General features: G+C 38.6%; 1 protein-coding gene across 2 annotated transcripts in view; it reads right to left on the bottom strand.

Moving 5' to 3' along the window:
• LOC132516874 (general transcription factor IIH subunit 2) overlaps window positions 1-15378 on the bottom strand; it is a 66381-nt gene continuing 51003 nt past the window's right edge. The window contains exons 23-29 of one of the 2 annotated variants that reach the window (XM_060143081.1): window positions 14669-14723; window positions 12262-14370; window positions 7881-8048; window positions 6584-6736; window positions 6146-6232; window positions 4498-4662; window positions 1-2535 (exon numbers count right to left, since the gene is read on the bottom strand). In XM_060143081.1, coding sequence (XP_059999064.1) covers window positions 2171-2535; window positions 4498-4662; window positions 6146-6232; window positions 6584-6736; window positions 7881-8048; window positions 12262-14370; window positions 14669-14723 — 3102 coding nt within the window. In that variant the 3' untranslated portion in view covers window positions 1-2170. The remainder of the gene's footprint in view (window positions 2536-4497; window positions 4663-6145; window positions 6233-6583; window positions 6737-7880; window positions 8049-12261; window positions 14371-14668; window positions 14724-15378) is intronic. The other variant, XM_060143082.1, reaches the window with a different exon arrangement.

Below are 15378 nucleotides of genomic sequence, written 5' to 3'. Positions count from 1 at the left end.
GTATACGGTACAGAATTCAGATGATTATATGCAGGATAAAGTAAACCTCCCTACCGTGTCCACTAGCTATCCTGCTCCCCTCCCTGGAATCTATCATCATTTACAGTTTCTTAGTTAAGAAGTTTTCTATGTATGAACATGCATGTACATATATGCTCTCAGTCAATCTTAAATTTAACTAGATTCATTTTCCTTGAGGTTTGAACTATGAAATGTAATACTTGTACCACTTATGACGTTATTGCCTTCATATCCAAATCCAGCCTTCACTGCCTACTCTGCAGTAATGAATCTGGACCCCGTAACTACCCTTCCCTTGTCAGCAGGTACAGTGTAAAGCTTCGTCAGTAGAGGGCGCTGGTGAGACACAGGAGGGGCAAGGGACTACTTTGCTTGTGTCCAGTGTGCCTCTCTAGCAGACACCTGCAGCACATGGTTTCTGCAGCCTTGTGCAGTGCCTGCCTTCAACAGTGGCCAGCAGCACTCAGCAGCCCCACGTGGATGGCTTTCCCTGGCACCCCCAAAACACTTTCTAAGCAAAGTGCTCCAAGCTTATACCTTCTTGGGCTGCACCTCTTTAATTAAGCCAACCTCTCTGTTGTCCATGGCTGTGCCTTCTCTGTCAAAGTCTAGATCTCAGCCCTGGGGTACTTTCTTTGGGTGCTGTCTCTCAGCCTAGCATGAAGAGCCATAAGCTCTTTCCTGTACCTGCTTAGAGTTCTCAGTTTCATAATCAATCCTCATTACTCCAGTTTCCTGTTACAGTGAATAACTCTTTATAGTAAACTTTCCCCAAATTACTGTGTGGTTTCTATCTCCTGATTGGACTCTGATACAAAACGTAAAACCTTTCTGATTAGAAAAGCATTAGATACAAAATCAGACAAGAAGATAATCCATCTCCTAGATTACTTTCTAGTAATCTCACCCTCCAGAGCAACTATTAATGTTGTAATGCTAAACTAGTTTTATGCTTTATTTTAAATATAAAAATAAAAACAGCTACTTGTAAAACAGAAAGCAGTACAAAAAGGACGAAAGTAAAAAATAATACCTTCCTGTCCCCTTTCTACCCACTTAAAATAGTTACCACTGTTAACATTTCCTTGTGTATTCTTCCAGAAATTCTTAATGCATCTAGAAACATGAGAGTATAGTTTTTAAACAAATGGAATCATACCATATATACCATCCCTGTGTTTCATGGTAAAAATGAAAATTAAGGTAAAAGAATGGTTGTTTTCCAACTTATACTAGCATTATGAATTTGGATTGGCCTTCTAACCATTCAGGAAACTCTGTTGATTAACTGGTAGGAATGAAATTTTGGACACAGGCACAGATGTAGACATTCACATCAACTGTAATACCTTGAACATTATGAAGTCACTGACAAAATATGTTCTCCCTCAGCAAAGTGGATTCATAAGAAAATTTTAAGGCCATTATAAATGCATATGTTGGACTCTTAAACATGTGGTTATCTAAAAAAACACTGATACTCAAGATTCTTGAAAACACAGATTTAGCTAATTTCCAATAATGCTAAATTCTATTCTACACTTTTTTGCTGTTACAATAAGCATTGAATCAAAAGCCTCTAGAATACAAGCATTTTCCCTAAATCCTATTTCTTCATATCCAACACAGTTGGTAAAGGGAAGGTATAAGTAAACCTTACTATACCAAAGTTAATTAAATGTACAAAACAGACCCTACAAGGATTAAGGAATATCTCTTGTTTCACCTATGTGTGAAAGTGATTCAGTCCTTAAGTTAGCCATTTTCTAATAACTTGAATACTCCTTTCATATTGTGGCTTTAAGATAGATTGGTACACCTCTCCCTACCCCCTTCTCTGTGGCTTTGTTACTGTTTACCATAGTTAGCCTGAAAGCCTGACGCTGACCCTGGGTAATGAAGAGTTAGATGCGTAAACTTGATTAAAGGTCTGATCTTCGGTTGGGGAGGATCATTAGGGACATCAAAGTTACTGGTCATAATCTGTTTCTTAAGCTCAGTAATGGGTAAGCAGGTGTTTGGTTTTTTTATTACATGCCATGCATTTTATTCTTTTGTATGCAGTATTTAATAACAAGTTTTTGGATAATTAGGTTTTTTAAATTGTTGACAAAAATTTTCTTGATTTAGCAGTTTTTAGCTAAATCTTCTATTTCTGAATGATTGGAGAGAATGGCAGTACCCATTTCCAGTGAAGGGTGAAGTGTTTAGATAGAGGATGCCTTTCTATCACGGCATTAAGCAGTGTGATGTCTTCTGCATCCAGGAGCCAACTTAACATGTTAAGTCTAGTGAGTCTTGGCAGTCGTAACACACATTGACTCAAAGACTTGACTGTTATGGCCTGAGCTTTGATACATTCTTTGAAATGCCTGGAAATTGTTAACTCTTGCAAGTTGGGCATGTTGTCCAGTGTTTGAAAGAAGTTTCTGTATCCTTCCTCTGTAATCTTGTGGTTGATTGAAAGATTAAGATTCTTGAGTTTCTGGAAACCTCCATTGATTGCTACCTTGGCTATAAATATAAAAGCAAAATATTTATGAAAACAGAATCATAAGGACTTCTATTTCAATACTGGTAGACTAGGTTATTTGAACCAACCTCTTCTACCACCATCACTTAAAGTAGAAAATGCCCAATTTTAATAAAGATATATAAATTTAACAATAAGTATATTAGATAGATTTACTTCTAATTGGAGTATTAAAGATTAATAAATTACATTTAAAAAAACCAAACTGGGGCTTCCCTGGTGGCGCAGTGGTTGAGAGTCCGCCTGCCAATGCAGGGGACACGGGTTCGTGCCCTGGTCCAGGAAGATCCCACATGCCGTGGAGTGGCTGGGCCCGTGAGCCGTGGCCGCTGGGCCTGCGCGTCCGGAGCCTGTGCTCCGCAGCAGGAGAAGCCACAACAGTGAGAGGCCCGCGTACCACAAAAAACAAAAAACTATATTTTTACAACAGACACACTTTAAATATAAGGACATAGAAAGATTAAAAGTAAAAGGGGAAAAAAAGGAGAAAGTAAAAGGGATACATCTCTAAATAACTGGTGTGGCAAAAAAATGACAACTGAAATTAGAAAATATTTTGAACTGAATGAGAATAAAAATATGACACTAAAACTTGTGAGAGGGAGCTAAAGCCAAAGTTAGTGCTCTAACTATCCATCTCAGAAAATTAGGATATCAAAAAAAAAAAAAAAAAAAGAAGGACAAGAAAAGCAAATTATATCCAAAGAAAGTAGCAGGGGATAATAGAGGTAAAAGCAGAATAAATGAAAAACATGTAGAGAAAAAAAAATTTAATAAAATTGAAAAACCAACCAGGTAAAAAAAAAAGTATTGAATATATCAGGAATGAAAAGGGGACTATCACCATAGGTCATACAGATATTTTTAAAATTATAAATATTATGAGCAACTTTAGAAAAGTTTTTAAATCCTTAGAAAAATGTAACTTGCCCAAACTGCACCAATGATAACACAAACGTATACCAATAGAAAACCCACAATGAGGTATCGCAACAGATTCATCAGAATGGCTAAAGTTTAAAGGTCTGACAATACCAAGCAGTAGCCAGAATGTGAAACAACTGCTGGTAGGAATGTAAGTTGGTACAACTATGGAAAACAGAATATTTACCAAATGACGCAAAGTCCGCCCTAGAAATACCTCCATATATGCATCAACAGTCATGTACAAAATGTTCATAGCAGCATTATTCATAGTAGCCAACTCATATCCAGTTGAATGGATAAATAAATTGGCGTATGTATAGTCATACATGGGACAATATACAGCAATGAAAATCAGTGAACTCTATATATAGTCACACGTATCAGTATGAATCAGTATCACAAGTATGTTGAGCCCGAAGAGGCAGGCACAATAGTACATACTGTGGAGGATTCCATGACATATATTTTTAAAACGGGTAAAACTATGGTGAAAGAAAGCAGTATGGTGGTCACCTTTGGGAAGGAGGGGAATGCAGTGTCAGAAGGGACACAAAGGAGGCTTCTGGGATGTAATATTCTATATTGTAACCTAATGAGTAATTGTTACACAAGTATGAGTAACAAGATTTAAGTATGTTCACTTGAAAACTCATTGAGCTATACACTTAACGATTTTGTACTTTTCTTTACGTGTATTAATTTTCTATTTTAAAAAAAGTACTATAAAAAGGAGTACATGGTGGGTATGTGGCCAGGTGTCTGAGACACTAGGTGTTAAGAATGGACTTGAGGGCTTGTGTAGTCTCAAGTGGGAGGCTATCTTTTACTTCTAAATCTGACCAGAATGAACCAAAATCCATAGAACATTAGAGGGAACAATATGATAGCAAAAATGAGGAAGTGGGTTGAACATTTTTAGGGGGACGAATGTTTTTGTAGACATTTTGCAGCAGAAAGCTTGAGTAATACCACTGGCTTTCATGTGAGCTGAAAGAGTTTATCTGAGGGTATCTCACCAATTTCCACCACGCTGTCATCATCCAAAGTCTGGAAAAATGAGAGAATGCGGAGACATTGAAGATGCTGACATTGCTGGATGATCAGTTTGGCCACTTGATGAATCCCATCCCCAGTAGGAAGGATCAATTCTTCCAGGTTATTTAGAGAACCTAAAGTGTAGGCTATCAGAAGATATTAAAAAGCTATTCTCTGTACTGTGTTCCCAAACAATTGTAATTGAAAGTCTCAAAATCATGCACATTCTATGAGTCCCCATGTAGCATAGAGGCTATTCCTCTTTCTCTCCAAGAAAGGGGTCAGCCTACACCTTGACCTTCATTGCTACCTCTAGACAACCATTCCTCCACCCTTCCCCAACCAGTCTCTCCTGTACTGAAGTCCAAAAGGCCTATCACATCTCCATTTCCTTTTTTGTTGGCTGCACCACACAGCTTGCAGTTCCCCAACCTGGGATTGAACCTGGGCCTGCGGCTGTGAAAGAGTGGAGTCCTAACCACTGGACCACCAGGGAATTCCCATCCATTTCCTCTTTTATTTAGACTGAAGCTTCTACTGGCTCCAGGAAACTCTTCCTAGCTCCTCAATGCCTTCAGCCCCCTTCCTTTCTGTCCTGGTATCATCCTTAGTGAGTTCTGCCTCTTCCTCCTAGAACTAAATGCTCACAATCCACCACTCTCATAACTTAACTTTTCACTTTGATCCCTCCTTAGCATGGCTTCGCTTGTTGCAGAGCATGGGCTCTTGTAGCACGGGCTTCAGTAGTTGTGGCTCGCGGGCTCTAGAGCACAGGCTCAGTAGTTGTGGTGCACGGGCTTAGTTGCTCCGCGGCATGTGGGATCTTCCCGGACCAGGGCTCGAACCTGTGTCCCCTGAATTGGCAGGCAGATTCTTAAGCACTGCGCCACCAGGGAAGTCCCCATTTTTGTTCAAATAAATTCTTAATTTTTAATATGCTTCAGTTTATCTTTTAAGACCTGTTAGAATTTTTTTCCAGAGCATACATTGCTTTTGTAATCATAAAAAAATAAGTTGAAAAAGTAATCTCTATAGTTATCATTTTGTTAAATCTAGGTTTTCATATACTGAGTTTTCATAACCTTAAAAGATAGTTTCACCTATATTCTAGAAACCTTTGAAACAACAGGTATTTAACTTGTCTGGAATGGATACCTGGCAATGAAATTGCATGGTGCTGGGACTTCTCTGGTGACCCAGTGGCTAAGACTCTGTGCTCCCAATGCAGGGCACCCAGGTTCGATCCCTGGTCAGGGAACTAGATCCCAATGCCGCAACTAAAGATCCCGCATGCTGCAACTAAAAGATCCAATCCCGCACGTGGCAACGAAGATCCCGCATGCCATAACTAAGACCCAGTGCAGACAAATAAATAAATAAATAAGAAATTGCATAGTGCTGTAACAAACAAATCTGTATTCAAAGAAATGAGTCACTCTGAGAACATTTCTTTGAAAGACATCATGTGAGATCAAGGCATTTGGAGGGTAAAAGCTGAGCAGCACTGTCCCTCCTAATGAGCAAGGGCAGCTAATACATGTTGTCATTTGTTATAGCTAATGCAAAACAGGAGGATTTTATGGGGGAAAGAATAAAGAGCAAGCTTTAGGCACTGTTTTATAAACATACCAAATTTTTCAGCTGTTTCCTTATCAGGAATATATTGGTGCTCAAGATTTAATATCTTCAGAGAAATGAAATTTGGTAAAACAATGACTATAAAAGGGAAAAGAAAAATTTAGTTATGTCAGCTACATTTCTTATACCAAAAAATAATGAGTTTAAAGAGTATTTTAAAAGTGATAGAAATTAATATAATAATTCAGATTGAATTAATTAGTATGACAAGTAGATAACACAAATCTTTGCTCAGGAAACAATTCTCATAACTAGAAATGTTTAAACATCTAGAAACAAATATACCTTACTTGAAAATTCATTTAAGATCAGATATTTATTGTAATAGTTTTGTTCTTTGACATCAATTGCATTTTTAAAATCTGGCTGTTAAAAAATGACTGTCCACAGAAGCATCTTAAACCAAAATTTTACAATTTTAGCTCTTACCAAATGGGGCGGCTTTAAAAAATGGTCCAGTAAGCTTAATTTCTTCAAGTTTCTTGCAGGAAGCAAGTACAGTCATGAGAGACTCAAGATCCGAAAAGAAATTACATTGCAGATGGAAAACACGAAGGTTTGGAGAATTCTGAATTAATTTGACTGTAAAATATCAAATTTAAGGCATCAGAGATTGGAAATTTCTATCAGAATTAGTCATTTAATTTATTAACTTGTTTCAACAATAGTGAATTAAAATAAAGCATCATGATGTAATGAATTGGGCTTAGGTTCAGGGTCTGTGACTAACTGATGAGCTACGTGAACCGTCGTTACTGACCCTCTCTGGGGAATCAGTTTTCTCCTCTATACAGTAATGGCATTGACTCAGCTAAAACATTCAGCTTTAACATCCTAATGTCTCTAAGTTTGCACATGATGTTTACACTATAGAAACACTATGCAAAGAAACATAAAGGCAGTGACAACTCTGAAGCAAAACTTAAATTTGAAAAAATTGCTGAACAATATAAGAAAACTACTACTTCCAGCTTCAGCTACAATTTTTTTTGCACGCAGCTCTGCATGTCAGTTCAGTAGAGATTTACCTTTTTTTAGTCTTTAGTCTTTACTAAACTAAAGAATTGATGATACCTAAGTCATTTTGCTAAATGATATATTTAAGAAAGATAGCTGTACAGGTTGTTCATCAACCATGAGAATGGTTGATGAAATATATTTATAACGGCTGATGAGAAACAGGGAAAGGCTTCTGATTACTACCAGTCATCAGATTTCCTTCCTTCTTATCTGGCAGATCTCTTAAGTTGCAACGGTAAGAGCAACTTAAACAAAAACAAAATAAAAGAACTCTACAAACTATTTTTGGAGAGGCAGTACATTCCACTGGTTAAGAGCTCAGACTTAAAAGTCAGAATTCCTGTGTTTAATTGCAAATTTACTATTTCCTTATCTGGGTGACCTTGAGCAAATTATCAATACTTAACCTCTATAACTCCATTTCCCCAACTGTAAAAATTAGAATATAATAGTATTTACCTTGTAGAATGGGTATGAAGGTTAAATGAGTTAAGATTTATAAAGTGCTTAGAACAATTCCTACCATGTAGTAACAGCTCAATAATTACAAATAGCTGTCATTTTTTAATGACAACAAGTGCTATTCCAACAATTTACCTTGGATACAGGCTACACCCTCAGATCCACAGAAGCTTTAACTTAAATTATTGGCCAAGTAGGTTTTCCAAGTGATACAAAAACAAGTAAATCAAAGTGCCACACTTACCTAGTTTGGAAGGACCGTATTCACCTAAAATTTGGATCAATAATTTCTCCATATGGTGGAGATTTAGGAATTCTTCAGGAATGACTGAAAAAACATCTCGTTTATCATCCAGATTCACAGACAGTTCTTTCAAGCACAAGAACTTGTCCAAACTAAGAAAGAGTTGATCTAGAAAGTAGCACACAGTTTCCCATTATTAATCTAAAGAGTTCCAAATGCAAAACTTCAAACTGTCATTTGATTCATCAAACTATTTTCATATTTCAAATGAAAACCTTTCACATACCATAAGACTTCCTTTTTTAGAAAGCACATATATGAAGATAATGCTTTCTGCAGCATTTACTGATTATGTCAACTAAAAAAAATATATGCACAACCTAAAAGTTTTGAGTTATGTTTTATTCAGTGGACATTCTTAGGACTTCAAGTCCGGGAGGCAGCATCTCAAGTAATCCTGAGAAAACTGCTCCAAGGAGGTGAGGCGGGGAGCTAGGATATATAGGAGTTTTGCAACAAAGGCAGGTAGTCAGAACAAAAGATTACTGTTAATAAAAGAAAACTAGATATCTCAGGTTAAGGAATTTAGCACTTTTCTATGTATGGGAAGATGCAAGAGTCTGGGGTCACTAAAATCATTCTTTTGATATGCACCTCAGCTATCTGGGGCCAGTATCCTGTGTTTTCACATCCTGAGTTTCTTCAAGCTGCACCCTTTGGGGTGGCTGCAGTCTGATGACTGCTAGATGGCAGGTATTCTTTGTTTCCTTCCTGAGTTTCCTCCGGGCTCACTATCAGGGGTGGCTGCAATTGCTGATAGCTACAACATCCTTTGTTTACTGATATGGCAGGCAATATTTTACTTCTCATCTACTATATGAGAAGCCCTGTACTACACTCTGGATTCACAAAGACATCTCAGCAAATGGGGCTGGGACAACTGAATTTCTCCATGCAAAGAAGTTGGACCCTTACCTCCCACCACCATATACAGAATTGGCTCAAAATGAATCAACAACCTAAATATAAGAGCTAAAACCATACAACTCTTAGAAGAAAACAGAAATAAATCTTCATAACCTTGGATTTGAGAATAGATTCTTAGATATGCTACCAAGAGCACTAGCACAAAAGAAAAACAGACAAATTGGACTTCACTGAAATTTGAAACTTTACAAATTGAAGTACATTATTGAGACAGTGAAAAGGGGAATCTATCGGAGAAAATATTTTAAAACCAAGTGTCCAATAAAGATTTAATTACACAAAGAACTCCTATAACTCAAAACAAAAAGACAACACAATTTTAAAAATGGACAAAGGAACAAACAACCCAATCACAAAATGGGCAGGAGACCTAAAGGGACATTTCTCCAAAGAAGACATACAGATGGCTAACAAGCACATAAGATGCTCAACATTGCTAATTATTAGAGAAATGCAAATCAAAACTACGAGGTATCACCTGACAATGGTCAAAATGGCTATCATCAAAAAGTCTACAAATAGGGACTTCCCTGGTGGCGCAATGGTTAAGACTCCGCCTGCCAATGCAGGGGACACGGGTTCGAGCCTTGGTCCAGGAAGATCCCACATGCCACAGAGCAACTAAGCCCGTGCACCACAACTACTGAGCCTGTGCTCTAGAGCCCACGAGCCACAACTACTGAACCTGCGAGCCAGAACTACTGAAGCCCACACACCTAGAGCCTGTGCCCTGCAACAAGAGAAGCCACTGCAACGAGAAGACCACGCACCGCAATGAAGAGCAGCCTGCGCGCAGCAATGAAGACCCAACGCAGCCAAAAATAAATAAATAAATAAAATTTTTTACAAGTCTCCAAAAATAAATGGTGGAGAGTATGTGGAAAAGGGAAACCCTACTACACTGTTGGTGGAAATGTAAACTGGTGCAGCCACTATGGAAAACGGTAAAGAGGTTCTTTAAAAAAACTAAAAATAGGGACTTCCCTGGTGGCGCAGTGGTTAAGAATCCGCCTGTCAATGCAGGGGGCACGGGTTCAATCCCTGGTCCAGGAAGATCCCACATGCCGTGGAGCAACTAAGCCCATGCACCACAACTACTGAGCCTGCACTCTAGAGCCCGTGAGCCACAACTACTGAGCCCACATGCCACAACTACTGAAGCCCGCGCTCCTAGATTCCATGCTCCACAAGAGAAGCCACCACAATGAGAGGCCCGCATACTGCAACTAGAGAAAGGCTGCACACAGCAATGAAGACCCAACGCAGCCAAAAAAAAAAAAACTAAACTAAAAATAGAGTTACCATATAATCCAGCGATCCCATTCCTGGGCATGTATCAGTAGAAAACCATGGTTTGAAAGGGTACATGCACCACAGTGTTCACAGCAGTACTATTTACAATAGCCAAGACATGGAAGCAACCTAAATGTCCATCAACAGATGACTAGATAAAGAGGATGTGATGCACACACACAACGGAATATTAGCCATAAAAAAGAATGAAATAATGCCATTTGCAGCTACATGGATGGACCTAGAGATTATCATACTAAATGAAGTAAGTCAGACAGAAAGACAAATATCATATGATATCACTTCTATGTGGAATCTAAAAAAGTGATACAGATGAACTTATTTACAAAACAGAAATAGACTCACAGACATAGAAAAAAAACTTATGGTTACCAAAGGGGAAAGGGGAGGGAGGGAGGGATAAATTAGAAGTGAGATTAACAGATACAGACTACTATGTATAAAATAAACAAGGACCCACAGTATAGCACAGGGAACTATATTCAATATCTCGTAATGATCTATAATGGAAAAGAATCTGAAAAAGTTTATATACACACACACACACACAATCTGAATCACTTTGCTGTATACCAGAAACTAACACAAAATTGTAAATAAACTACACTTCAATTTTTTTAAATGGGCAAAAGGATTTAATAGACTGTCTCCAAAAAAGACACACTAACAGCCAATAAGCACATGAAAAGATGCTCAACAGCATTAGTCATTATGAAAATGCAAATCAAAACCAACGTGAGATACAATTTCACACCTATTAGGATGTCTCTGATTTAAAAAAAACAAAAAAGCATTGAGGATGTGAAGAAACTGGAGCCCTTGTACATTGCTTGTAGGAATGTAAAATGCTGCAGCCAGCGTGGAAAACAGTTTGGAGTTTCCTTGAAAATTAAAATAGAATTACTATCATTAATAGCCAATAATTCCACTTCCGGGTATATATCCAAAAGAATTGAAAATAGGGTCTCCAAGTAATATTTGTGCACCCATGTTCATGGCAACTTTAGCCAGAATAAACAGTGCAAGTGTCCATCAACAGATGAATTGATTAATAAAATGTGATATATACATACAATGAAATATTATTCAGCTATAAAAGTAGTGAAGTTCTGACGCATACCACAACATGGATGAACCTTAAAAACGTGAAAGAAGCCAGACACGAAAGGACAAAATATTGTATGGATTCACTTATGTGAAATAGAATAGACAAATTCATAGAGACATCAGCATCTGGGGAGAAGAAGGAGGTATTGTTTAATAGGTACAGAGTTTGGGATGATGGAAAGGTTCTGGAAGTGGATAGTGGTGATGGTTGCACAACACTGTAATTGTACTTAATGCCACTGAATTGTATACTGAAAAATGATTTTAAGGTTTCATGTATGTTTTACCATGATAAATATTTGAAAAAACAAAATTTTTCTAAATTTGATGATAAATATCAACCCACAGATCCAAAAAAAATGTTCAGTGACCCTCAAGTAAGATAGATACAAAGCAAAGCACACCTAGGCATTTAACAAACTGCTGAAAATCAAACCCATACTAGCAACAATCCGAAAATGAAAAAATTTAAATACCATTTACAGGAGTATCAAAAAATACAAGTACCTAGGAATAAATTTAATGAAAGATGATAAAGTCTATACTGAAAACTCTCAAACACTGCTTAGACAAGTGAAAAGAGACACAAATAACTGGGAGACACTACTTCCCACTTGTTTATTTCCCAGAGTACAAGCCCTTTCTTCCATGAAGCAGGTGGGGTGAGGGTAATTCTCAAGCATCATTTACATATAGATCATTCTTTGACTAATAACAAGTCATTTGTTTATTAAGAGACCTCATTAGTCATTGTATTATTTTTATCAGAGTTTGATAGCCATTCTGTTATTTGGAAGCCTTTCACTAATTCATATTACTGACAGAAATAAGTTAGTAAAGATTTATTTTATATCTGTTCAATCAGCAAGGATTTATGGTCTCACACTTTCAAAAGTTTTCATCCACCTAAAACTAAGAGTGAGAAGATAAGAGTACACATCCTAACAGTCATCTAAAACAGATGCAGGTTTACCTTGTAGATGGGTTGTCTTTGAGACTTCAAGAGATTCTAGGGAAGGCAGAGTGAGAAGCAATTCCTGTGCTACTGCACTCAGCTCAGATTGGCTTACGGAGCACTTGGTGAACGAGGCCTTATACTGCTCAAGAGCTGGGCTGATGCTTTCAATAAAACCCGTGCTCCTGGTCAAGTGGAGTTCAATGTGCTGTGAAGCTGAGAAAACTTTCGTTAGAAACCGTAGCATCTCCTGATCCACAGCATCAGCACCAGTCACATGAACTTCCAGAAGGGGAATCTTGTACTGCTTTGGAGAAAGGTTCCAATAGCCAGTGCTGATATCTGCTGGTGCCTTGAGTTGCATGTTCAGAAAACTGTTCACGGTTTCCTCTTTTTCAACTAAATTCTGCTTCCATTCACTCTCAAGTTCAAAGGCAGAAGCATAGTCCTGATCTATGGTTGGTGCCTGGGATTTGTCGAAAATTTTTTCCAGTAATGAAAAATCTGTTTTGCGTAACCTATTTCCTCCTATGGAGACCTGGACTCTCCCCAACAATAACAGGCTTTCTGGGTGGTCAAAAAAATACTGTAACTTAAGTACACTCAAAGACAGGGTTCTCCCTTGAAGGAACTGCAAAATGAATGGAGAACAGGCAGCAACACTGTTGCTTCGATAAGCAGTTTTTACAGCCAGAGCCAGTAAATGTCTTGAAACCAGTGAAAGGTAATTTTCTGGAGAGTATTGCCACAACAACCGGAGACACTGCATTTTCTCTGAAATCTCTGGATGATGCTTCAGGTAGTCATCATTTTCAGATATATTCTCCAGTGTCTCTTGATTATCCACCAAAAGAAGCAATTGGGATACAATTGTTGGCCCTGCCTTTGTTGAAGAATGGCAAGAGACATAGTTCAAAAAATTTGCATAGGGACCTACAGCCATCATGGCTGAGTTAATTTGTTTCAAATAATGAAGTCCCGAATCTTGATCCTCTTGCCTATCTGAATCCAGGAGTTCAGTCAGCCTCATCCCAGCAAGAAATTCTTGGAATGAAGCATTCAAAAACTGATAGACTGGCCTCAGTCTCTGGGCTGTGAATTTGCTCATCAGGTACATGGCTAGATCTTCATCTTCACCAATCCCTACTTCTAGGAGATCATCATCACTAAACTCAAAGCAAGATGAAAAAAAACCTTTCAAGGCCAGCTCACCACAGGAGGACACAGTTGCTTTGAGAAGGTCAGCTGCAGTTTTGTGCCTTAAGAAAAGGCATTCTATATAGGACTTGAAAACAGCCACATCATCAAAGGACTGACAAAAAGGATACCGAAGCCAATTAGCACAGACTGCTGCTACGAAGAAGGGAGTTTTCTGAATTCCCAGCCATGTTTCATTAATTCTAAAGTCAACCATAAACTTTCGCAGACGGGTCAAATCATCTGGAAAGAGCTTCCGTAATATATAGAGGGTATTACAGAAGGGAAACGCTTTGATCTCTAGAATTGTATCTAGGTGTCGGCGGATGTCCTTAGCCCTGTTTGTATGGACAGCAATCAATAAGCAGGTCCTTGACAAATGGTTTCTTTGAATCATCCTCTCTATGCTTTGAGGGATTGAGCACATCTCTTTGTAGTCATCCAAAAGGAATAACACCTGGTTCTTTAACTGCTGGATGATGTTCCACAGGCCCGTTTCAGTAACAGATCCTTCTGTCTCTAGGAGTTGGTCACAAATGACATTGGCCAGCCCCTGGTCCAGTCTGGTAGAGCTAAGAGAGACATAGAAAACCAACTGGAACCTGTGTAACAAGGGACAGCATCCTGATGCCCATAGAAGAGCTACTGTCTTCAGGAGGACCGTCTTTCCACTACCAGCTTCACCCTCCACACACATGACGGAGTTCAAGTTAGCAAAGACCTCAGGCAACACCATAGGCTCCTGCACAGTATTGGTGATGTGTTTTGAAGCAAGGGACAGATCACAATTCAGCAGCTGATCGGTGGCTAGACAGGAAGAGACCTCAAGCAAAGACATGTGGCAGAAAGGGGCACTGGTGTAGGCTTTTCTCAGGCGCTCACTCAGACTTTTTGCCTCCTGAAGCCACTGGGCTTCACCATGGGCCACCTCTGTGGAGAAAAGCAAGGAGGCACAGTTATAAATACTTTTTAAAAATCCCCTATGTATAGGGAGGGTGGGAGGGAGGGAGACACAAGAGGGAAGAGATATGGGAACATATGTATATGTATAACTGATTCACTTTGTTATAAAGCAGAAACTAACACACCATTGTAAAGTAATTACACCCCAATAAAGATGTTAAAAAAATAAATAAATAAATAAAAAAAAATAAATAAATAAAAATCCCCTATGTAGAAATATATGTACACATTCATCTAATCCCATGTGCTACTTCCAGATCCTTACCTGGCACTACAGAACTCACTGCTGACTCTTCAAGATTGCTTTCACTTGTAGTTTCCTTTGAAAAGAAAATCCTCTATTAAATCAGCATTTGCATAAGAGGGTGGGGCTTTGAGTTACAATTAGGGACCAGACATTTTCTAAACCCAACCCATCCTCAAGTATTTACGCCAGTTGCAGGGAGGAGTGCTACAAATATGAAACAATAAGTGATCTGCAAACACACGCAAGCGTGTGCTCCTGGGTGATATCCAAACAGTGCATTCCATGGGTGACTTGAGCTGTGATTACTGTCCAGATGATTAGAATCACAGTGTCTAGAGCAAGATGGACCCTCCAGAAATCATTAGGTGCAACTTCTGATCTTAGTTATCAACAGTTTTTTAAATATTACATACCTGGGATATAGGAAGGTTATGTTTCTTCCTTTAAAAATAAGCTATTTAAGGGGTTCCCCTGGTGGTCCAGTGGGTAAGACTCCAGCTTCCGGTGCAGGGGGCCCAGGTTCCATCCCTGGTCGGGGAACTAGATCCTGTATGCATGCTGCAACTAAGAGTCCACATGCCACAACTATGAGCCTCCATGCCACAACTAAAAGATCCCACAGGCCACAACTAAGATCCGGCACAGACATAATAAATAAAAAATAAATAAATATTTTTTAAAAATAAGCTAGTTAAGGGAGGTGGGGGGATGAGCAAAGATGAATCAAG

Source organism: Lagenorhynchus albirostris, chromosome 3 (genome assembly GCF_949774975.1).
Source record: "Lagenorhynchus albirostris chromosome 3, mLagAlb1.1, whole genome shotgun sequence".
Lineage (NCBI taxonomy): Eukaryota > Metazoa > Chordata > Mammalia > Artiodactyla > Delphinidae > Lagenorhynchus > Lagenorhynchus albirostris.
This window is presented reverse-complemented; position numbering and strand designations above follow the sequence as displayed.